The sequence below is a fragment of the Pangasianodon hypophthalmus genome, chromosome 28, assembly GCF_027358585.1.
Source record: "Pangasianodon hypophthalmus isolate fPanHyp1 chromosome 28, fPanHyp1.pri, whole genome shotgun sequence".
Taxonomy (NCBI): domain Eukaryota; kingdom Metazoa; phylum Chordata; class Actinopteri; order Siluriformes; family Pangasiidae; genus Pangasianodon; species Pangasianodon hypophthalmus.
In genome coordinates this window covers 3,801,243-3,826,630 of record NC_069737.1, presented here as the reverse complement: position 1 = coordinate 3,826,630, position 25,388 = coordinate 3,801,243, and the positions used below count along the sequence as shown (strand labels likewise).

The 25,388-nt window shown below is 37.2% G+C and overlaps 1 protein-coding gene across 6 annotated transcripts in view; it reads right to left on the bottom strand.

The window, feature by feature from the left end:
* The window catches only part of LOC113545751 (multiple PDZ domain protein), a 42,029-nt gene extending 18,533 nt beyond the window's left edge, over positions 1–23,496 (bottom strand). For 4 of the 6 annotated variants that reach the window (XM_026945283.3, XM_053230785.1, XM_026945286.3 and 1 more), the window contains exons 1-19: positions 23,363–23,495; positions 18,104–18,167; positions 15,615–15,784; positions 12,268–12,375; positions 11,450–11,589; positions 10,624–10,837; positions 9,341–9,469; positions 9,046–9,234; positions 7,783–7,885; positions 7,435–7,523; positions 6,685–6,874; positions 6,144–6,212; positions 5,974–6,053; positions 5,161–5,307; positions 4,902–5,072; positions 4,351–4,524; positions 2,459–2,668; positions 1,532–1,630; positions 448–606 (exon numbers count right to left, since the gene is read on the bottom strand). In XM_026945283.3, coding sequence (XP_026801084.3) covers positions 448–606; positions 1,532–1,630; positions 2,459–2,668; positions 4,351–4,524; positions 4,902–5,072; positions 5,161–5,307; positions 5,974–6,053; positions 6,144–6,212; positions 6,685–6,874; positions 7,435–7,523; positions 7,783–7,885; positions 9,046–9,234; positions 9,341–9,469; positions 10,624–10,837; positions 11,450–11,589; positions 12,268–12,375; positions 15,615–15,784; positions 18,104–18,119 — 2,457 coding nt within the window. In that variant the 5' untranslated portion in view covers positions 18,120–18,167; positions 23,363–23,495. Of the gene's footprint in view, positions 1–447; positions 607–1,531; positions 1,631–2,458; positions 2,669–4,350; positions 4,525–4,901; positions 5,073–5,160; positions 5,308–5,973; positions 6,054–6,143; positions 6,213–6,684; positions 6,875–7,434; positions 7,524–7,782; positions 7,886–9,045; positions 9,235–9,340; positions 9,470–10,623; positions 10,838–11,449; positions 11,590–12,267; positions 12,376–15,614; positions 15,785–18,103; positions 18,168–23,362 lie in introns of all 6 variants that reach the window. The other 2 variants (XM_053230786.1, XM_053230787.1) reach the window with 2 other exon arrangements.
* Between the last annotated feature and the right edge of the window lie 1,892 nt (positions 23,497–25,388).

The following is a 25,388-nucleotide window of genomic DNA, read 5'->3' as shown; positions in this document are numbered from 1 at the left end:
TGATTCAGCAAAGGCTCTGCACTAAATTTCAACAGTAACCGAACCCACGAGGACCAATAAAGTCTCAAATAAAATCGGGGTTGATGGGCCTTACTGCAATATAGCCCCAAATGTCGGCACAGAGAGCCATTATACAGGAGACAAAACGGCAGGCTGAAGTGTTTACTGAGAATGGGAGGTGGGAATGGGCTGCTTTAGATAATGTCACTCAGTGGGTCATGGGGGTCATTTGGGTGAGAGAGGGATAATTTAGAGAGGGGATTGTGGCTTTCAAATGATGATACACTAGCTGATATGCTCCCCAGAGGACAAAGTGGGTGGCACAGAATGACTGGGGCATGGCTCTATCAGGAAAATGGTAGGGTTACTAATGAAAAACACAGAGATAAAAAATTAGTAGCTCTACTCATTTGTTTGTGCTAAAAAACTTTGCTTGGCTATAAATACCTGAGGGGTGGAGGCTTGCACGGCCATCTGATAGGTGAGATCTGCACTGCAGGTGCTTCCGTGAAGGGCGATCATGGACGCCTGAAACGTGTCGTCTTCCTCAGCGTCGTAATGACGATCGAACTTGTCGTCTGACAAGTCCACATCGCTAGTGTCAATCTGGAATATGTCAGTCATGCTAATCAGATTCAATCTTAAGCAGATTTATACCAAGGCTCCAGGCATATACTGTGTGTGTCTACTTCTGTTAATTCAAAGCATGGGTAGACTTTTATACTTTCTCATATAGATGTAGATTGTTCATTTGAGCATTGCTGTTTTCTGTTTTAATGTTATGATCCTGAAGCCTAATTCTCTGATGTCCAATATATTTATATTTACTTTGATCAAATTTAATTTTGCCTTGCACTAGTAACTTCCTTTAAAGTATCAGAATATCAGAAATGATTTTCATTTATACCACAGCAAAGCTCTGACAGTAATTCAAATCACAGGTTTATATTAATGCACTAAAAACACTAAACACCATTATCTAAGAAAAGCATATCATTATTGATATGCTGCTATATCATTAATTAAATATTTCTTAAAGGAGTCTCCAGTGTCAGCACTTTGTAACAGCCAGTATGTTTTCTGCCACAGAAAAGGCGAGAGAACTTTGTGCTTTCCAGGTTTCTCGGTAACAGGACAAGCTGCATTTTTTGTTTTATTAACTTTTAAAGAGAAAAAAATAGAGGCTGGTGAGGGAATGACTGTTTATACTGCTATAACGTGAGTAAGGAATTAACTTGCCCTGTGAATCTTCCACCACATTAAATGTTACTATAAGCAGTTAAAAAAGTATGACGTAGATTATTAATAAATTAAAAAATTGTAATTGTTGGCAAATTGCTGTGGTATAAGAAGAATAAAACACTTCATTGCATGCTGTTATTGGAAAATGATCAACTTCATGGTGGTACCAGTAACTTCCATTCATCACACCACCATGTTGTTGATTGTTTCCGTATAACAGCACACCCCCAAATGTTTTATTCCTTAATTATGAAGGGTTTTGATAACAGCATGTCCCATAAGCACTGACCAGTACTGGCTCAGCGCGGAATAAGACTTCTTCCTCCTCCTCCTCCTCCTCCTCATCTCTCTCCATCCACAACAGAGCCGAGAATATAGAGGAGGGAGTCTGCGAAAAGAGTGCTGTAAAACTTTTCTGAGCAATAAGCACATGTGCAACTCTTCCTGACAAACCTGATGATGTTTATTGCGTTAGATTGCTCTGGATTTAGAAGAATTATTTGATTAATAGTCATGTTTGATTGAGTAAATTAGTAGTGCAAGGCATGTTAGATAGACGACTAATTCTAATTCTGATCACTGACTGCTGATTTGATTTAAATTTGATTTGGGTTATAAACTACAGACAGCAGATTTGTTGGAAATTTAGTAGAGAGAATTAAAATGTATTATCGTGGATCTTTCTCGTTCTCTGGATCTTAGCCATGTGGCATGTGAGCTTGAAAGTATTACTTCCACTTTAGATGAACTTCAACAAAACTGCAGTTCTGAGAAAGGCTTTAGGAATGCGAAGTTAAATATTGGCAATGTAGATGCCAACCCACCGTTTGCATAGTCCTTGAGAGAATGAGAGTCTGCATGTGTATAGGGGAGGAATGGAAAAATGATACCACAATGAAAAGCAGGAATGGCTTTCAGAAGATCCAGAGTTACAGAAAAAAAAAGGTGTCAAACGTGAGATTTAAACTGTCCTTTTGCTGAATAATACACGCACATCAAATTCATTTTTGCTCAAATGAAGCAAAAACACTGAGCTTTAAGATTCAGGCACATGCAGGGCTCTGCCTAGAGCATGAAATATTTAAAGTACCAGTAGAAGAATCAGGTTACTGAAGCACAGGCTTCTATAGCAGAAAGAAGCATGCCCATAGACGCACACATTGACACACACACACACACACACGCAAATTGTCATAAACATGTAGTTGGGTCTTACAGGCAGTGGTTTGGCTACTCCAATGTGGACGGTGCCTAAGCTGGCCCCCTTCAGTGCCTGAACTGCCTCCTCCAGACTAGCACTCTCGAGGTTGATGCTGTTGACATACATCAGCCGGTCTCCTGGCAACAAACGTCCGTCCACTTCAGCCACACCTTCAGGCACCAGAGATCGGATCACGATCACAGTCTTAGCTGGGTCCATAGGGTCCTTTACACACACACACACGCATAGACACACAGTAAAGACACGTTTTGGGGGCTGTGGATATGGCTCGGAGGATCTCATATGGGGAGTTGTACTGTGGTGACTTTGGGGCTGCGGTTGCCACAAGCAGCTTTGTACTTAGGACTCCATCAGTGGACAGTGGATAGGTTTAACAAACCAGACTTCTTGTGAAAACCATGATGAATTTACTGGTTGCACAACTGCACTATTTGTCCATTTAGTACACCATTATAGAAAGGATTTATTTAATTGCACTGTCCGTTAGTACCCAGATGAGGATGGGTTCCCTTCTGAGTCGGGTTCCTCTCAAGGTTTCTTCCTCATATCGTCTCAGGGAGTTACAATTTATTTTGGTTTAATTTAATTTGAATGTATTTATTTCTGTAAAGCTGCTTTGTGACAAAGTCCATTGTTAAATGCGCTATATTGCGTTATATGTGCTAATTGAGTTTCGTGGTAGGCACTTTCCAATAATTCAGGAATGTACTGTAATTCAGGAATGAAACATTTTTCCATTGGAAGAATTTTATCTGCAAACTGGGAACTATAGAAGTGGAGCTTACAGTTCTGGACATCGCTGACTGGTCAAACACAAACTTCACAGAATGACCAATCCTAAAAACCTGCATTTAGCGAACTATCAATTACTAAAGCTTGTTTTACATCAGACGGGATCCAGATAAATGAAAGACTTTATACAAATGTTGTGTTCAAAACAACATAGGAGTGTGTGCATGTACATGATTCTAGTGACACACCATTTGTTGTAAAAAGCTGGTTGAAAAAGCTGCATTAATATTAACAATGTAGTTGTGAAAAAAGCAAATGCAATAAGAACAGCTTCAATCTCCATTCATGTTCACGGTGGTGATGTAATTTTCCTGTGCACTGAAATGTCAGAACTGCAATGTGCTGTAAAAGCAAACCAAGAACTATATAGTTCCTCAAATAGTTCCAGAAATATTTAAATCTCCAAAATGTACGAGGACTCTGATGGAAACATTTCTTATTTTAAGGGAAAATATACACAAATGCCTACTTTATTTTACAATGTACCTGCAACTGAAGTCAAAGACATAAGGTTGCTCAAATTCCCCCAGGCCATGTTCAGCACATTGTTACATGGTTTATTCAGACACTATGCATATTTCCACCTTATAAGGAAATTTAAATAGCCGTGTCTACTTTATTATCAAGATCAGGGATGTCAGAATCCAGTCCTACATGGCTACAGTGTGTTTATAAAGGTTATGAAGACCTTCATAAGTTATGCTGACTGTAATTTTATCAGTGAACTGCAGTATCTTTATTATCAAAGTTGCTGGGAAGTGTCAGAGAAAGAACACACCACACCTTCTCCACTAATATCAAACCAGACATGAACATAATCAGAACAAGCTGTTTTTATACACCACTTATCTTATCCCTGTCTATTATTACTGTTAAGGGCTTTGGCCATTAAACTCACTCCAAAATTCAAGCCAAAATGTCCCATTCTCCATACTCATTCTACTCGTTGTATCAGTTTTTTTTAACATCTATTTAATTTCAGACCTTGCCTGTAGTCAGAGTTATATCCTTTTCAAATAGCCTAACTATTCAAATCCCCTGTGACCCTCTAACTTCCATCATCACAGCCACTGAGACTCTTATCTGTCTCTTACCTGGTAGTCTAGGATGCTAAAACCCAGTCCACGTTCTCCTTTCTCCAGCTCAATGTCCTGGATCTCTGACTCCCACATTGCCAATGAAGTTCCCACAGTCTCTTCTTGCACGAGATCTCTTAGGCTCGTCTCTGAATCGCCAGGCACAAGGAAGTCCTCATCATCGTCAAGGTCCTTCAAAAAATGAACATAACAATGTCTACCTATTATTTATTGAAGTGAAAAACAATAACCAATAAAATAATCCTGTTCTATTGGATGTAATTGGTGTCTTGACTCTCTACTCTCCCTATCGGTGTCAGTGTCTCTGCAGTAGGGCTAGGGTTATAATCTGTCCACCTGTATAACATAATCTGATGTAATCCATCTGAGGGCAAATTTGGCAGCTATTAAACTGGATTGGTCTTAAAGATGAATACACATGCAAGATGCCAAAAAAATGCTCATTTAAAAATGCAAAAGCTTCAAACTAAATTGGTCCGTACTAAAATGGACTAGTTATTAAGTAGTACCTATTAATAAATTTATAATAACCCAATCATTTGTTATGCCTTTTCTGTCGACTCCATAGCCACTTCTTCCAGCCGTGGCTGGCCGGTTTGACTGTCAGTCGAGGGCAAAGGGGCGGGCCTACAGCAGGCCATGTACACACACACGGGCAGCTCCTTCAGAATGCTCACCACTTCCTTATGTGTCTCACCTCTAAGAGGTATACCGTTCACCTACACACATAAACAAAAAGAACACTGATAATGTCAGTAAGAAACATGAGAATTTTGGTGATGTTGATGGTTTTGAGTGCAACTGCACCTCCAGTAGTTCATCTCCACTGTAGAGCTTTCCTGAACGTCCTACAGGTCCCTCGGGTAAAACTGAGCATATGTAGTGGTGACCAGCACTCGCTTCCAAACTGATCCCCAGTCCACTGCTCTCACTGAATTTCTCTACCTGTACCACCTACACACACACATACACACACACACACACACAAACTGTTAAATTCACAAAAAATAACCCTCAAAATTGCTAACCATTAAATCACTGCTGCTTGTACAGTGCATGGGCTCTAATTAAGTGCATTGTGCATAATTACCGCAGAAATTACACAATTTAAATCAGCATTCATCTTTTAGTTAATGAAAATATTTCTGATTCGCGAAGATTGTTGTGCTTTCATGTCTTGTATGTTGTTTTTTTTTTTTTTTTGCAGTATTACTTCAAAATGACTCCTTACTGATATACCACTGCAGGCTATCTTACAATAAAAAAATAAATAAATAAATAAATAAAAAAACTTTTTTTGTTTTTTCCAATAATTGTTCAATAAGGTCTATTTAATTTCAGTTCAGTTCAGTCTAGTGCTGAATGGAAGAACTGGACAATGTGGGTGGGGCCAGTCAATGTGATAAAGTTAAGCAGACTTTAAATTTTTGCAGATGAGAATCAAATTGACTACCATTTCCTTTTTTAATCCCGCAACAATAAGTGAATACGGTATAAAGTCTAAAAATGTAAGTAAATGCTTTCTGTGTGTGTGTGTGTGTGTGTGTGTGTGTGTGAGAAAAGTGGTATGTAAATGTATTTAAATAGGCATGTATTGAATTACATTGAGAAATTACTCACAATAACTTCATTACTAGGACCGAGAGCATTTTGCCATTTCTTCCTCAGCTCCTCTTCCTCATCGCTATTCAGTTTGATGCCTGCAAGAAATCCACAACATAGCAGAAATTAACATACTAATAAAGCACTACAATTTGTAAAGGTGAATTACAATTTCAAGAACCTCTTACCTTTCTTTTGTTCAGGCGTGCATGGCAAAACATCAGCAGCAGCTACATGTCTGGATGCTTCCACAGGATCTACATGGGCACACGTATACATACACACGTTAAAGCGTGCGCATCAACCTTCATGTCCCTGTCTAGTCCCTCTCAGTTTCTGAGATAAAGACACACACAACGCTGTACTCTGTCTTATGACTGGGTTGTGTTTTCCTCTCCTCCTGTGGCTCAGTAATCACAGGCTGGGAGAGGAGAAGATGATGGGATGAGTAAATGAGTAAACTCCAGGCTGGGTTTGGCTAGGGGGTCTAAATCTAATGTGGTAATTATGGTCAAAGAAAAAAAAAAAAGCACGCATTCACAGGCACATAAAACCACGCACACCCACACAGAAAAAAACAGGATACTCCCCTTTACCAGCCCTACAATAAAGAGTTATGACCCCACTCTGGAGTATAGGAAAGCTATAATTTGAAATGATTTTTTTAATACACACGGAGAAGAGATGTGGTTAATTATTAGTTGCTGTTCTGGTCAGACTGATGGTTACCATCCATGCTGTCTGTGGCGACACACTCCTGTCTTGGTTTAGCCTCGGTGGTCACAGGTATGATCGGCAGGAGAGTGTCTTCTGGTCTAAAGCCGTGGCGGACAAGTTTGAGGTGGACCGTTTGACCGGTGTGGCGTAAGAGCTCCACTGCCTGCTGATTGGTGTAGCTCTGTATGTTCACTCCGTCCACCTGCAGAGGGCAGACATGAGCATGAGTAACACAACACATAAAATCAACTACAGAAGAACAAGATCAAGAGCAGAACTGAAGACTTGTTTATGTCAAGGAATGCCTACATCTGCTTTTGCATGCAGATAATCTGAGACAGACAGACACACTTACACGCACACACACACATACTGGAGCACCACATCAAAAATCTCAGAGACAAAAATTATGTGAACTGCATATATTACTGCATATATATAACAAGCTTCATTGCTTAAAGGGACACTTTGGCCGAAAATGTTTCACAAACTGTGATGCTCCTGAAATGTAGCCTGATAAGCCAAGATATTTAGTTTCTTTAGTTTTGCATTGTAGCTCAGAGGAAAAGGCTACAATAATGTTATAACAAGTATGGGAAGCTTAAAGCTAGTGTGGAATATTGCAAACTACTTGGCTATTTCATCACACATTCATCTTAAACTATGTGAAATCTCAAACAGACTTGTGAACTTTTCCTTTAAAAAGGCCTTATTTTCTGATGCTCATTCTTTGACGTTAGCAGGTTTTGGTGACTGACTCACAGCTATGATCTGATCTCCAACATGGATACGGCCATCTTGTTCCACAGTACTTCCTGCAGTGATGCTCTTCACAAATATCCCAGAGGCCTCTGCAACAAATTGCACAGCACAAAGTATAACATTGGGAAAGCTGAAAGAAGACATTAGTGCCACCAGAGAGCAAGCAATAAATAAGTCAACTCCAACGAGCTGAGAATAACTCCAGTTAATTGCTAAGCACAGCAGTACGAGCTGTTTAAAACTCAGTGGCTTATTGCTGTATTACGTAAATCTCAGAAATGACCTGACAGGAATCTAAAGCATAACAAAGTTCATAAAAACCCTGGCGAATCTGTCTGTCTAACTCACCAGAGTTCTTGTCTCCGATGTATCCTGCAATGGTGATGCCGAGACCCTGAGCGTTCTTCGTCAGACTTACATCGAATGCATCCTGCTCCTCTTCTTCATGGTCCTGCCACAAAAGGACAAAACAGATTGGAATAAGGTATCCTTTTTTCCAATATTTATGAGGTTTCTCAAAAAAAAAACAACTTACAACTCCAATTACTCTAAGGTAACAACTGATGCACTTTTACAGATGGAGTGCAGCAGTGTGTAAATACACACGTGTATCAACCTAAGTCCTAGTTATTATTTATTATTTAAGTACACAGATGTGTCTTCTTATCTGTAACAGGACAGTCTTTCTCAGGTAATTACACATGGGTTCCAGGCTGTAGGTAAATGCATTTGTATGAACTGCTACTTTTCTTCCTGAATGTTTGTTCAGAATGAGAACACAGCTGATTTTATTGGGTTAACATGTTGCCAAACAAATACTGGACAGTAATTGTAAATGTGAGGAATAAGACACAATGAGGCATCGTCAACAAGGATGACAATAACAACATGTCCTAAAGTGATATGTACCACTCATACCAAAGCCTTTTACATTTTTTAAAATTTATTTAAGAATGACACATCATAGCTTTAAGCGTTTATAGTTACATTTAACGTCGTGGAACATCTGTGACACACTTATCGCTTACATTATAGCAGCTATAAACAGTCACACTCTCACCAGCCTCTCTTTTTTTTGTCTCTTTTGCAGCTTGTCATGTTACAGAGAGACCAGAAATAGCAAATTCGTCTGTCCCGAAGACTTTACAGTGGTGGAAAACGTAGTGATTTTTACAGCGCGCTGACATTGGAGATTCCTTCCATAACTTCACCAGAAGCTTCATCAAATCAATGACTGTATAATTTTCTAAATAACATTTTATAACAAAGAACAGGGTTCTTTGGAGCTGAGTGCAAGTGAATAGAATAACAGTTTCTATTCATTTAGTTAAAAAAATTCTAAGGGGTATCAATAATTTTGAGCATATATTTCCTACATACAATTTTTTTTTTTTAAATTAGTTCCAATAACATAACTAATAACTCATTTTTTTGTTAGAACAAAGATGAATAGTTTCTCCTACCATTTTAGTATATTTTTAAATATTTTGTATAATGTTTATTTTTTATTCTGGAGGGCGCTGTAAATATTGTGATGACAGTGATGTACTACTTCCAGGAACGTGTACAAGTGTCTGTGTTCTGCCATTTTCAGGCATCCATCAGGTTCACCTGTTGCTCAGTAACTGTTGGCAGGGCTACAGGCGCAGGGGAGGCATCATCCACGGTTGCTCTGGTGATGAGAAGTTTGACTCTGTTGCCACACTGCCGCAGCACCTGAGCAACCTGCTCACTGCCCAAACCGTACAGGTCAGTGTCCCCGATACGCAGGATGTGATCACCACTGCGCAAGCGACCATCCTGTCAGAGAGAGTCAATTAGAGGGAAAAGAGTGAGAGATGGATTTTAATGAGGATTTTAAATACAGGCAGCATTAACACTCCTAGCACAGCATGCTTGACCTCACCTTATCAGCGATACCACCAGGTAGAATGGTCTTGACAATGACACCAGTAGTTTTACCCCCGACGATGCCAAAACCCAGACCAGTGCCGTCATTGACTAGCTCTATAGTCTCCATCTGCGTCCAGTGATTCTGCACAGGACAAGAACAATCCAGAGATAAAGCAGTTAATATTATAACATAATTTACAGGTACAATTATCTGAAAGAGAAAAATATCCTAAAAATAACCCTCAGCCCAGACAAGTCCAGACACACTACAGTAATTTATTAATGATTTTTCCTGTTTAGAATTGTAAATAGGAGAAGTGGATTAATGACTCAGAGAATAGGAAAACAGATACATGGACATGTTGGGCTGGTTTCAAGAGTTTCCCTATTACACATGTAAACCCTACAACAAGACTAAATGAGATGGATGGATAGATGGATAATTAAGTGGATTAATACATGAGTGTGTGTATCTATCTATCTATCTATCTATCTATCTATCTAACCAAGCAACACTACAATATCAACAATAATATACAATACAACAAGTATTGTATGAGTCAAGTAGATATTACACAAAATTCAGAATCCTACCTTACCAGTAGAGAATAAATTCAACATAGAACAACTTAAAGCACACTAGATAGATAAACAAACTGCTGAGTGGATGCATTAATAAAAAAAAATGGTTTAATGGAAAGTGGATGGAGGGGTGGCTGATTAGATGTATGAATTAATTAAACGGATGGATGGATGATAATTAAATGGATAAATAAAATGATGAATAGACAGGTAGATGAGTGAAATACTGGGTGGAGAGATAAATAGATGGATCAGTGAACAGATTGTTGAGTAGAGATGGGTTTAATGGAAAAATGGGGTGATTGATGAATGATTAGATGTATGAATTAATTAGCTGGATAGATGGGTGTGTAAATGAATGCATGAATAAATAAATAGATAGGTGAAATAATTGGTGACTGGATGAGGAAATTAAAAATGGATGGCTTAATGGAAAAAATGGGTGGGTGGTTGGATGATTAGGTAGATGAATAGAGGATTAGATGTAAGAATAAATGGTTGGATGGATGGATGGATAGATGATGAAATGAATTATATGCATAAATAAATAAATTAATGAATAGATAGTTGTGGATGATTGGATAGATGATTGTGTAACCAAGTAGATGAATCATGAGTAGATGCACGAAAACTGGCCATTATATGTCTGGGTATAAAGGCAGGTACGTGTGTGTGTGTGTGTGTGTGTGTGTGTGTGTGCGCCTGCTGTCTCACCCCACTTGAATGTGCAGACAGTGTACTAGCAGCACTAGGTGTTCTGGACACCACTGGGCTGGAAAGCTGAGGAATTGCCCCTCTGGCAACCGTAATCTGTACATGCTCAGATGCTCTTTGCAGCAGCGCAATTGCCTGCTGATGGCTGATGTTCTGGTCCAGTGGCTGTCCATTTATCGCCAGGATCTGATCTCCTTCCTTCAGCTTCCCATCACTGATAAACAAAGCACACAAATAATATGCAATGTGGCAGTACGTGTTCAGTTATCCTGGTCCCGACACAAATGCCTAATAAGATCTAATCTTACTGCTGAGATCTGATCTTGCTCTTTCAGTGGGTCATCACTTTTTGTGCAAGTGAGAGAAATAACCTGGGCTAAAATTGAACTCAGAACAGTCAAGCAATTTATTGCTGGATTTTACTCCAGCAATTTATTGCTCAGGTTCTACAGAGCAGTAATTTATTGCTGACCTCCTTCTGTTCACCAACACTGTGGCCAGACAGAAGGGGCAGAAAAACATGCATGTCTCAGGCTGGATACACTGCCATCATTTATTTTCACGACCATTTAGCCTGCCTTCATTGCTACACAAAGGAGAGAGATATTAAGGAACAAAACTGGACTCTCCACTGAGGGCTGCGAGGATGGATCTCATAATGTCTTTTCACAAGAAAGAGGAATATTGAGGGAAGAATTTCAGAAGTCAGCAGTTCTGTGTGCAGCAATTTAAAGATCTCATCTCAGATTGGCAGGCTAGTATAAAAGTGTTCTGTTACGACATGCAGGTAATATATGGCCTTATTTGTGTGTGAGACAGCCATTACCAGTATGCAACGCTCCCTGTCTGGATTTCCTGTACGAAAATGCCAAGTTCTCCTTGGTTCTCATTTCGCAGTCCTACCACGCTAAAGCCCAGGCCTCCTGATACCGGCTTCACCAAGTCAATATGAGTCACGTACCGACCCTGTTTAGAGACACACATGTGTACACAAACATACCTAAATAATCAAGAAATAAGAAATGGTTAAGGCTTTGAGCTACTGATTGGAAATTCAAATCCAAACACCACTAAGCTGCCGCAGTTGGGCCCTTGAACGAGGCCCTTAACTGTCTACTGCTTGGTTGTATTCTGTTCCAATTGTATGTCAGATAAAAGCACTAGACAAATATAAATACATGGCAGTCTGGGAAAACCCATTAAAAATATTCAAAAAACTGGTTTTGGTTGAAGTCTTGTTCAAAGTATTAGTCTGCCTACAGGCATCTAAAACCTTGGTGGCTAAGTGTGATTTCCTGTCACACCATAGTGAAATGGGCATGTCTAATCAATTACAGTTTGTAATCAGATACCCTTCTCCCTTTTCACTTTGGGGAGTATTCAGACTTTAAAGTGCCATATTCTGGATGACATATTTCAGTTCAGGGAAGTCTATAGTTTTCAGAGCTAAATATAGAAGAAAATTTCATCAGGTGAAGTTTTCCCAGGTGGCCACACATTTATCTCATCAGCTCTTATACTTCAAAAACTAGAAGTGTTGTTTGAATATTGTCACATTCAAATTGGGGGGAAAAAATACATTATAAGGAGCTGTAAATTATGTTTTATTCAGGGTGTGTGTGTGTGTGTGTGTGTGTGTGTTACCTGAGCCATGGTGCGAATGATGCGCTCGTGCTCCTCTGATGAGGTCCGCCCATTAATCTGAGCCGAGTCAACATATCCTCCATTATAATCTGAGTTTACACATGAAGGCTGAAAGAAGAGCGAGCGAGAGAGAGAGAGAGAAAGAGAGAGAAACAAACAGAGAGAAGAAACGGTGGGGAGATGTTTGGTTAAAATGAAATATTCTCCTGCTCCATGAGAGGGTTTAATTGCCTTTTTATTTATTCATCGTCCAGGAATATAAATAGTCATGCTGTTATGAGAAAAAGCCCATTTGTTTTTATCATTACAGGATCATTCCTCCATATGGCCACACATGCTCGTCATTAAACATTAGGACTGCATAATTAACTTCCATATTTACCAGCTTGCCCAGGTCTTGATAAAGCACGAAATATTTTGCATCGATTATCAGGACAGAATATGTTTTAGAAAACATCTGTGCATAACTCGTAGGTACCTTTCTTAAACTGTCCAGTGTGTATCATTTAATTGTGGCCTGCTGAGGATGTTTTTGGAAATGAAAGTAATTTGGATAACCTTTTTCAATGCTGTACATCGTTCTTCATGATATAAATAAGATACCAATGATGTGTTACTCAATAAATTTGCTCTGTAAAAGTATCTAAATATGAACTAGAGCTTTCATACAAATAATTTTAGGTCTCACAGTCTACATTCATATTATAATATCACTTTTTGCACTGGATATCCTACTTTGCCCTAAACAATTTCCACTTTGAGTGTTAATGTATGTTAAATGTGCTTCAGTGTCACATTTTGTACAATGCATTAAAAATCCTGATCAAGTGCACTCCAGGAGGAGAGCTGTGGTCTCTCTGGATGCGCTAACATTAGAATCAAGTGGGCATGTGTTCATTATTCGGCTTTGCTGAGAGGATTTGGCTTCCAGTTTGGTTCTTCACAAATTGTTTCAGCCACCATTGTCCTCTTTTCTGATCTCTCACTGTGCTCTGGTCACCATGGGGACAAAGACAAAGCCAGGCCCATGTGTTTATTTCAAACTTTGAGACAAAAAGACCTTGATTAAGTTTTTGCTCAGCTGCCAAATGCCTTAAAATGACTCTGACGCTGAGGCACTCAAAACCGTAGAAAATCTTAAGGATGATTTGGAATCATGTTCACGTTGTTCAATGTTCAAAGCTCCATTTAACACTTATTAGAGCGACGAGCGAATCATGGTTGAATAGCTCTGCTTTTGTGCTTCCTTCTGACCTCAGTGCTAAAATTATAGATGACAACTCATAAAAGAAGAAAATGAGAGGAAAAGAAAAGAAAAAAATGAGTAAGGGAGAGATGGAGACAGTGTAAGAGAACACAGCAAGTCGATAATCTCTAGTCTTCTGCAATGCAAGCCTCCCCCAACATACCTAACATAGTTTCACTTACAGGGTGAACTCAGACCTTAAAGACAGCTCTGAAAACTTCTGGAGTCTCTAATACTCATGTATTATACACAATAACACATGCAGTTCTCAATGGTTCAGTACTCTAGCACACCGAGTTTTTATTATAACAACTATAATAAGGGCAGCATCATGTGGTGTCTTGGTATCACCGTCATTCTGATACACAAAGGGGATTAAACACAATTACACATTTGTCTGCTCAATGATTTTTGATCCGTTGTACCTCAGATATTTCTTCTGTTTAATCTCACATGTACTCATGTACTCTGCACTTGTAGTCTTCCCAGTGTAATCCCAGTATCTCATGTCAACCAGATAATGATAGCTTTCCTTTTTTTGAGTCTCGGTTTCTCTCAAGGTTTCCCCTGAATATTCTTATGGACCTTTTCTTATCACTCTTTGTTATCACGGATTTCTGAAATGCAGCATTGTGGCAAGTTTTTTTTTTTTTGTTGAAAGCACTATACACACGAATTGAAACTGAACACTGAAAATTCTTTCTTGGCCACTTGTGTGTGAATGTGACTTTCCCAATAGAGCCAAGAAAAGGTCTAGAGTTGATTCTATTCGCGCAATTTGAAAGCTGATTGAAATGTTGGCTTTCCTGAATGAACGAGTCAGAACTCAGAAGTCAGAACTGTGAGTCATGAACACATGACGCTGCAGCTCAAGGCCTTACATTCAGCAAGTACATGACTCTCAATGCCTCACTCCAAACTCAGCGAAAGTGTATTTTATGACTCATAATGAAGAACGCTGACAATGGCAGTCTAGTTGTAATGTATCCTTCTTAATTAATTGTTTAGAATATATGATTACAAGTAAGTATAAGAAATCATTGACTGCATTTTGATTATTTTGTTATGAGTCTGAAACAGGACAACTGAAGACTGGAAATAGGCCAGGCAATGTTTTTCCAGTGTTGAGAAGGCAAGCCTATAGCCTCAGATTCTGGTTCTTGGCTGACAGAAGTGAAACCTGCCTCTGTGTTGTGTGTTCTGAGATGCTTTTCTGCTCATCACAGTTATAATGAGTGGCGGCAGCTCTGGTGGCAGACTGGCAGCTCAAACCAGTCTGTCCATTCTTCTCTGGCATCTTTTATCAACGAGGCATTTAAACCTGCAGAATTGCTACTCGCTGGATGAAATTTAGTTTTTTGCACCATTCAGTGAACACTCTAGAGACTCTAGAAATCCCAGGAGATCATCAGTTTTACATCTGGCACCAACAACCATGCCACAGTCAAAGTCACTGAGATTTGATGTGAACCTTAACTCAAGCTCTTGACCTGTTCTGTATCTGCTTGATTTTATGCATTGCACTGCTGCCGTATGAATGGCTGACTGGATAATTGCATAAATGAGAAGGTTTAGAGGCTGATGAGTGTGTATACAGACACACTAGGTTACTGGTTTGTCCATCTCTGATATATTAGAAACAAAGCGCAAAATTGTCATTCAAAATAATGGAGTGCACTTGTAACATCGAATGCATAGATTTGTGTGATATGGATATGACGCATCCTTCACCGATGACTGAGTTTGTGCAGCTGTGTGGTCAACTGGTGTATGAAACAGCTGGAAAAGGAATTAAGAATAAAAATCCTCTCTATCTGACTCCAGCTGTAGACACACATAAAATATGGGTCTCATGATGGTTCTATTGAAACAGTGCACTGAGGCTGAGCAAAACATTCCTGGATCTGTGGATAAATGATACCATTTCCTTACCAGATCAGTCAGACAGGTTAGAGCTTAATTAGCAATTTAAAGCATATTTTGTTCCTGGTGAGACTTTTGGCTATTGTAAGGAGAGCAAAATGCAGTGATGTAGTATGATGTAGTTTATACGGTATATGGTATAAGCTGAACAGGACTGAAGGCAATGTAGCTTGTGTACCTGTTCCTTAAGATGCTGTACTGATTTCTGGAGGGCGAGGATCTGGTGGAACAGAGGGCTTTGCAGGACAGATTTAAGCAGGTTCAGTTTCTCATCAGAGGGCACGTCACCTCCTCTCTCCTTCAGACGAGCCTGCAGTCGTTCCACTGCCTGCAGACAACGCTGCGTGTCTGTGATGCATCACACACATCCACATTTCAGTGATATGTTTCCATGAAACGAACACACAAAACTGATACTCATAACATCATTCATAACTGATACTCATAACTACTCATAACTTTTATTATCAGAAAAACCCAAACTCACCGAGGTGGGCTACGGAAATATATTCATTCCTTGTTCTTGTGAGTTTTTTTTTTTTTTTTATGAGCACTCAGAAAAGTTTTTCAGACATTTAAAAATCTTTCATTCAGCTGCCAAAACCAATTATGGAAAAAGTAAAAGAACAGCTTTGTGTTTTGTCTTTATTTGCACTGACTGATTGAATGTGACAAGTATTTGAAGCCTCCTGAATACTAGAGTTTGCTCAAACCTTTGCATTTGCAAACCTTTCACTCTGCAGGTTCGTGTGTGTGTGTGTGTGTGTGTGTGTGTCATGTTCTGTAGCTGCAGGAGGCTTCGTGCCGGGACTGAGTAATAGAATCTGAGCGCAGGATGCCTCCTGGGTAACACTACCTATCCCCAATAGATCCCACCAGGTGAGCTGAAAATGAAGTGAATGATTGAGAGAGAGAGAGAGAGAGAGACTGAGTGAATGAGAGAGCAGGGCCAATGATACAGTTCATAGATTTGGCTTAGCTTAGCCGTACCACTGTCAAATATGACTCAGCTTATCACACACACACACACACACACACAGGTCTCTGAGCTTGAGATGGGAAAATGAAAAACAAAAGATCTCTGAGAGTTGAGTACGTCCAAGTGCATGTGTGTGTGTGTGTGTGTGTGTGTGTGTGTGTGTGTGTGTGTGTGTTTGTCTGCCAAGCCCCAGCTAGGCCCCTGAATCCTGACTCAGATATCCAGGTGCACAAGTTAGTGCAGCAATGCAGGAGACTCTGGATCAGTGGAGGCCATTTTTGTGCTCATAGAGCGTGACTAAACCCAAACAGTGTACTTGTATATGTTTGTGTGTGTGTGTGTGTGTGTGTGTCTGTGTGTAGGAGCGTCAGAGCTGTTTAACAGCCCTCTCAGTGCCTCTTCACAAAGCACTGACAGGAAATCCAATAACAACTCACAGCTCTTGCTAGAGTCGCAGTAAACATGAGTAGGTTTAGAACAACGCTGAAATCCCCCTGTGTGCTGCTTTTCTGTGCACAAACTCACCAAACTAAGTTGGGTACACATTGTTTGCTTAGAGATACCTCTCAAAGCTGGGATAAAATTGGGCATATATAGCTGGGGATTTTTTTTATTATAGTGTTGACGGATTTTATGGTGTTATGGTGCGGCTGGATGCTAACACCGTGCACATGGACTTCTGGTATTGGGATGAAAAAGCAGAACAGACTGGTGATGTGTTTTTGGTTAGATTTCTGCAAAAGTATAAATCTGTGGAGTCAAAATTAATTAACTGATGATGTACAAGACTAGACAAGGCTTATTTTAGTGGAACTCAACTTTCAAGAACTTTCAAGAAGTTCCTCTCATAAGTACTAGTGATGCATCAGTATGACACCAATAGGCAATAATTTAAAAATAAAAAACTTGGTCACTCTAATATCATAATTTCCAACTACAGTTACATCAGCTAAACGGCAGGATTGAGCTAGCATTGCCATCTCACATCTCCAGGGTCCATGCTTCGATCCTGAGCTCTGGTTACTGTCTGTTTAGGGTTTTTTATGTTCTCTCCATGATCGTGTTTGGTTTCCTCTGGGTTCTTCAGTTTCCTCCCACTGTCTAAAAACATGCTGGTAGGTGGACTGGCTACAGAAAATGTGTGAATGAGTGTGTCAGTGTGTGTGCATAATGCCCTGTGATGGACATACTCCAGATCCACCACAACCCTGACTAGGATCAAGGTCTTATTGTACCACATGGGGGATGGGAGGATGTTTTTTTTTTCTTTGCTCCATTGCAACTCAATGAACAAAAATCAAAAACCCTGAGCTAGACAAAAACAAGGATCAAATATAGTAGCTAAAAGAACTCCTTCCTGTAGTGTCAGGTAATGAAACAGAAATGATAGCCTGTTATAACTTATAAACCATAAAAAAAACGCTTCGCTCCCTGAGAAGCAGTCACAGTAAGTTAATCATCACAAAATCTTCTGGGCTGAATTGAGGACATTCCTGCTTGTAGATGACTTATAAGTTAAACTGGAAATAATTATGAACACACTAGTGAGACTGTCCTTACTCGCGAACGATAGAGATGACTATATAAATGTGCCCTAGGTCTCTTTGTGTAATTATTAAACACAGCTTTAGATTCTCATCAGCAAACCCGGTTAGCGTGTGTATTGTAAATGCAATAGCATTACATACCAATTGTTTCAATCATCTTTTTTTTGTCTTCACTCTTTGTTGATTTTCTCACTTAAAAAGACACCTGAAAAAAAGAAAAAAACAGTTGCTTTAATAAAGGAAAGCCATTAATGTACTAGTTAAGCATATATAGTATAGTCATTACACAACATTTGTCACACCTACAAATCTGGTTATGTGACTTTTATGGAGAACGCAGACTGCTATTTAAAAGTAATACAGACATTACTGTATATATATCGCAGAAATACAACGCTTTCATACAACACATTTTCAAATAACGCTGTGAGCAAAGTGGGCAATTTTACAGTGCTTTTTTCCCCCCCGTGCTCACAGCTCTATTTTTCCAGGGGAAGGTTGACATTTGATGGCGTAAAAGCAAACCATAATACTAAACCATGCAGGGAACTGCTGCGGCCCTCCAAATGTGTGGTTTAACACCCCTGTTGAGGAATCTCACTTATCCTGAGGCCTGATAATGTCTGTTATCATATCAGCTCCTAGGAGAAGCTCCGAGGCCGTAGAAGTCAGAGCTGATAATCCACATGCTCCTAAGGAGCCTTTTATTGTAGGGTTGTTGTCTTTGTACTGGACTAAAGCTCATGCTTATATACTATCATCTTCCTTTGGCCAAACTCAAACCTGCAATGACTAGATTTGCCACATACAGCATGAATTTCAGTGTAGAGCAAGAAAAAGTTTTTTTTTCTCTAGCGCATGCATCAATATCAAATGACACTAGCAACCTAGACATACTAGAATTTTAAATTTCCACATTCAAAATGGCTGAAAGTGCAGTTTACATCTTTAATATGAACACTTAAATATGAATACTGTTTAAGCATTAGAGATCTAGCAACATTTTGACATCAATCATATCTTACTGTAGTAAAACTGACATTTGAGGTTTATGATAATACATGTGTAACATTCTACAGGCTTCAGCAGTACAAAATCTGGCCATCTATCAGAATTAATCTTCAGACTCTTAAGAACTTATGCAATCCACAATTTCAACATCTTTGCAATAATTCTTAGAAATATCTGGTGGGTTGTAGTTTTTGAAACTGTGCCAAATAAACCGTAACAGGCAGAAGCTGTCGCTGTGTGTAACTAGCAATTAAAACTAAAAGAGATTCATTAGAGAGTCTAATGTCACACAGTGAAACATATAAATGTGTGTGTTATCTGCATTTTCACAGCCATGATATTACTGAAACATACAGCATGTACTGCATCAAACTTGCAGAATTATGGTGAAGTGTTTTATTATTATACATTAGTTATATAGTATAATAAAAAAATAGGCTATATTACTACTATAGGTAGTTATACAGTACACTATAGTAACTATAGGTAGTTATATAGCATACTTAATATAGTTTAATAACTTACTATATACTACTCTAGTATTATTCTATAGTATGGTATGTACTATACTTTTTATAATAATGTTTTATAACATATAACTAACCTATAGTAACCAGACATGCCATTATGTATTTACCTGCTATTAGTTATATAGTATAGTAAGTACATTATATTACTACAATAATAATACTGCTATAGTAAGTTATATAGTATACATACTGTACAAACCTGCAGTGCATCAGAGTTACAGTGGAGTGGAGTGGAGTTGAGTATACTCTATTACTGTTATAGCACTATATTACCTCAATAAGTTACATAATATACTTACTTACTATAGCAGTGTAACTTACTACACTATATAACGAACCTATAGTAACCAGACATGCCATGATGTGTTTGATTACTATTATTTCCATAGTATAGTAAGTTATATAATATAAATACTATACAAACTTGCAATGCGTAAGACTTGCAGTGGAGTGTTTGAATTTTATACTATAGTCCGTATGCAATATTACTGTTATAGTACTATAATTTTATACTTATTGTAGTATAGTAAACATACTCTATAACCAACTTATACTCCTATAGTCTTACATAATACTATAGTATGTTGTATAGTATATTTGTTGGAATAAAGTAAATTACTATACTGCTTTACTATATTATATAACGAATAGTAATCTGACTGGCATTGGAGTGGTAGATTACTATACATTATAAGTTATATAAGCTAGTATACTAAGCTACTATACATTAATAAGTAAACTTTATTACTGCTGTAGTGGTATATAGAAGTAGAGTAAGTTATATAGTATACTAACTCTATAACTAACTGTATAGTGATCAGACTTGCAGTGGAGTGTTTGGTTACTATGAGTTAGTTATATAGTGTAGTAAGTATATTATATTACTACTGTAGTGCTATAAACAGTATAAATTGTAAGTTTTATAATACACTTGTTATAGTAGGGTGAATTACTATACTATATAAGTAACTGTATTGTAAGCAGTTATGAGTTAGTTATATAGTATAAATTACTATACTGTAGAAAGTATAAGATATTTCTACTATAGTGCTATAATCTACTTTAGTACGTTTTATAATATAATTAAAGTAGAGTAACTTGCTATACTATATAACTTACTTATGATCAGACTTGCAGTGGAGTGTTTGGTTACTATGAGTTAGTTATATAGTATAGTAATATACTACATTACTACTGTAGTGTTATAAACACTATAAATTGTAATTTTTATAATATACTTGTTATAGTATATAGTGTAGTGTAGAGTAACTTACTATACTATGTAACTAACTGTATTGTAAGCAGTTATAAGTTAGTTATATAGTATAAATTACTATACTGTAGAGTAAAGTACACTGTATTATTACTATAGTGAGTTATATAGTAGTGTTCTGTATTGACCTGCAAACAGGACCCTGTGTTATACTGGTTTATTGTTTTCATGTGAATTTTATACTATAGTCCGTATGCTATATTACTGTTATAGTACTATACTTTTATACTTATTGTAGTATAGTAAACATACTCTATAACCAACTTATACTCCTATAGTCTTACATAATACTATAGTATGTTGTATAGTATATTTGTTGGAATAAAGTAAATTACTATACTGCTTTACTATATTATATAACGAATAGTAATCTGACTGGCATTGGAGTGGTAGATTACTATACGTTATAAGTTATATAAGCTAGTATACTAAGCTACTATACATTAATAAGTAAACTTTATTACTGCTGTAGTGGTATATAGAAGTAGAGTAAGTTATATAGTATACTAACTCTATAACTAACTGTATAGTGATCAGACTTGCAGTGGAGTGTTTGGTTACTATGAGTTAGTTATATAGTGTAGTAAGTATATTATATTACTACTGTAGTGCTATAAACAGTATAAATTGTAAGTTTTATAATACACTTGTTATAGTAGGGTGAATTACTATACTATATAAGTAACTGTATTGTAAGCAGTTATGAGTTAGTTATATAGTATAAATTACTATACTGTAGAAAGTATAAGATATTTCTACTATAGTGCTATAATCTACTGTAGTAAGTTTTATAATATAATTAAAGTAGAGTAACTTGCTATACTATATAACTTACTTATGATCAGACTTGCAGTGGAGTGTTTGGTTACTATGAGTTAGTTATATAGTATAGTAATATACTACATTACTACTATAGTGTTATAAACAGTATAAATTGTAATTTTTATAATATACTTGTTATAGTATATAGTGTAGTGTAGAGTAACTTACTATACTATGTAACTAACTGTATTGTAAGCAGTTATAAGTTAGTTATATAGTATAAATTACTATACTGTAGAGTAAAGTACACTGTATTATTACTATAGTGAGTTATATAGTAGTGTTCTGTATTGACCTGCAAACAGGACCCTGTGTTATACTGGTTTATTGTTTTCATGTGAATTTTATACTATAGTCCGTATGCTATATTACTGTTATAGTACTATAATTTTATACTTATTGTAGTATAGTAAACATACTCTATAACCAACTTATACTCCTATAGTCTTACATAATACTATAGTATGTTGTATAGTATATTTGTTGGAATAAAGTAAATTACTATACTGCTTTACTATATTATATAACGAATAGTAATCTGACTGGCATTGGAGTGGTAGATTACTATACATTATAAGTTATATAAGCTAGTATACTAAGCTACTATACATTAATAAGTAAACTTTATTACTGCTGTAGTGGTATATAGAAGTAGAGTAAGTTATATAGTATACTAACTCTATAACTAACTGTATAGTGATCAGACTTGCAGTGGAGTGTTTGGTTACTATGAGTTAGTTATATAGTGTAGTAAGTATATTATATTACTACTGTAGTGCTATAAACAGTATAAATTGTAAGTTTTATAATACACTTGTTATAGTAGGGTGAATTACTATACTATATAAGTAACTGTATTGTAAGCAGTTATGAGTTAGTTATATAGTATAAATTACTATACTGTAGAAAGTATAAGATATTTCTACTATAGTGCTATAATCTACTGTAGTAAGTTTTATAATATAATTAAAGTAGAGTAACTTGCTATACTATATAACTTACTTATGATCAGACTTGCAGTGGAGTGTTTGGTTACTATGAGTTAGTTATATAGTATAGTAATATACTACATTACTACTATAGTGTTATAAACAGTATAAATTGCAATTTTTATAATATACTTGTTATAGTATATAGTGTAGTGTAGAGTAACTTACTATACTATGTAACTAACTGTATTGTAAGCAGTTATAAGTTAGTTATATAGTATAAATTACTATACTGTAGAGTAAAGTACAAGACCCTGTGTTATACTGGTTTATTGTTTTCATGTTAATGTTATTGTAAATATATTTTTGTATCTGGAAGTGAGTCAGACAGCAGCATCAGACAGCAGTGTGTCCTGTTGTTAGCGTGATGAAGCTAACAGGCTGAACGCCATTGCGACAGCTCAGTCCGCCGCTCAGCTGTCTGCACCGATGAAGCAACAGGTCATGAGCTGTTCAAGTGACACATTCAGCAACAAAAATGTGAGTGTGAGTGGAACCACGCAGGCACACAAACCCGGGAAATGCGTTCAAACACCGAGCAAAGTGATGCAGAAATGGAAAAGAGGGGGAAGAGAAGTTTCTGTTATCTAATCCGATCTGAAAACAGACGGTGTTAGAGTTAGCGTTAGCCGCGGCTATTTATATCGCGCTACATTGTGACACACAATAAACCGGGCTTTGTAACAAAAGTGACCACACAAACTCACTCCCCGCCGTTTGAAAAAAGCTCCTGAAGTCGCCTGAAGTTTACGCCAGAAGCAAAAGCGCGACTTACCCGAGAGTTCATCCGTTATAAGGCGTTATATCAGTACGGGACGGGACGCGGCTCTCCGGTTAACGGGACTGGTTTTAAAGATGGGCGATGTGAGATGGTCAGTAACAGCGCGAGAAGCCCCGCCCCAATTCACGCTAAAGCCCCGCGCGCTGGCTGCCATGGCAACCGGCCCGCGTGCCCACTAAAAAAATCCCCAATAAAGAGGACAGACAGATACATCCCATAATAATAATAACAATAATAATAGTAGTAGTAGTAGCATTTAAACAGAAATTCTTAGGATTGTTAAGTATTATTTGATGTTTTATAATATAGCATATTTTTAAAAATCATTGTATTTAAAAAAATTTTATTTGTATTGTATTGTATTTTATTTTTTTTGTATATTTGTATTGTATTTGTACGTTTGGGTAAATTTTTTTTTTAAAAGCATTATCTAACTTAATTTCATACACATAATAATAATAATAATAATAATATCATTATTATTATAACACTTAAGCAGAAATTGTTAGGATTGTTCAGTATTATTTGATGTTTTATAGTATAGAATTATTTTTTTTAAATCACACACATTGTATTTTATTTTACATATTTTATTTGTAAGTTTAGGTACATTTTTAAAATACATTTATAAAATACATTTTTTTAAAAAAATATTAGCATTATCCAACTTAATTTCATACACAGTTATTCCATTTAGTCTGCTTTTTTTTAAAAATTCAAAACATGTTCAACCTCAACCCGCTATATGCTCATGCAACTAATTACAAATTGTGTTTTTTTATTTATTTTATTTCTTGTTTTTTGTTTGTTTGTTTTTCCATTTTTAATATTTTTTTAGTTATAAGATTTCAGTTTCTCATATTCCATCGCTTTGTGTAGAATGAAATGTCAGTGCTCTGGCATGACAAAAAATATATGGCAGAATTAATAAAATGTATCTTCTTTTCTTGCCGTAATAATCTATTTTGTAAGTGTATATTAAAAAATAGTGTATTTTATTTCATTTTATTTTACATGTAAAAATACTCTCCCATACACTCTTCAGTAATATGGGCAGTATTATGTAGATTTGTTATGTGGGAAGTGGGAGGTGAATACTTATGCAAACCGCTGTAAGCCACTACACTTTGGTAAGTTCATTTCTTGACTAGCAGATGAAAAAGAAAATAAAATCATCTTACCCTATGTTAATGGTCATTTCGGTATGACAGGGCTCTTGTAAAAATCTAAAGGTCTCTCTGTCAAGGCTGTGAAGATTAACTTAGCGAATCTGTCACGCTCAAATGACCACAAATTCTTATTAGCCTATTTGCCACTTGCAGTTACAGCATCCTGAGTGTAGGGGATGCTCCAGCACCCTCAGCACCCTCACATCACACAGCACCTTGAGAAGGGCGTTGAAGATCTCCTGAAGAATGATATGTAGTTTTATAGGATTAGAAGCTCTTCTTCTCTGGCCAGATGTGCCTTGCCGATCAAATCTGATTTAGTGTCAGCGCCTGTGACAAAGTTAAGCTCAAAGTTAAATGTATCAGAATCCTGCAGGGACCATGCGCTCCTTGCATGCCTATTAAGGTTTTTTTTTTTTTTCTAAAAACTACCTTTACAGCAGAGCAAGGGGAGTTGAACGCCCCTTCTCTTTCACACACACACTCACACACACACACTGCAGCAGCCTTGAAAAACTGTCATTTTGACCTCAAATCACATCTCTGAGATGTCTGTCACTATTATGCAAATATAAGTCAGAGCTAGCTGATACTGATATAAAATGTCATAGGTATTTTGACCAAATCCTGTTATCAGAGAAACTACTGAAAAGCTATAATTATGCATCCGGAGCTTATCCTGGGAACTCTGGCCATTAGCTGGGAAATTATTCGTATGGGAAACCAGTCCATTGCAAGTTACCATGCATACACAGCTTTCACACCTAGGGGCAATTTATAGTAGCCAATTCATCCACTGGCATATTTTTGGATGGAAGGAACCCAGAGAATCCAGAAGAAACCCACGTGGA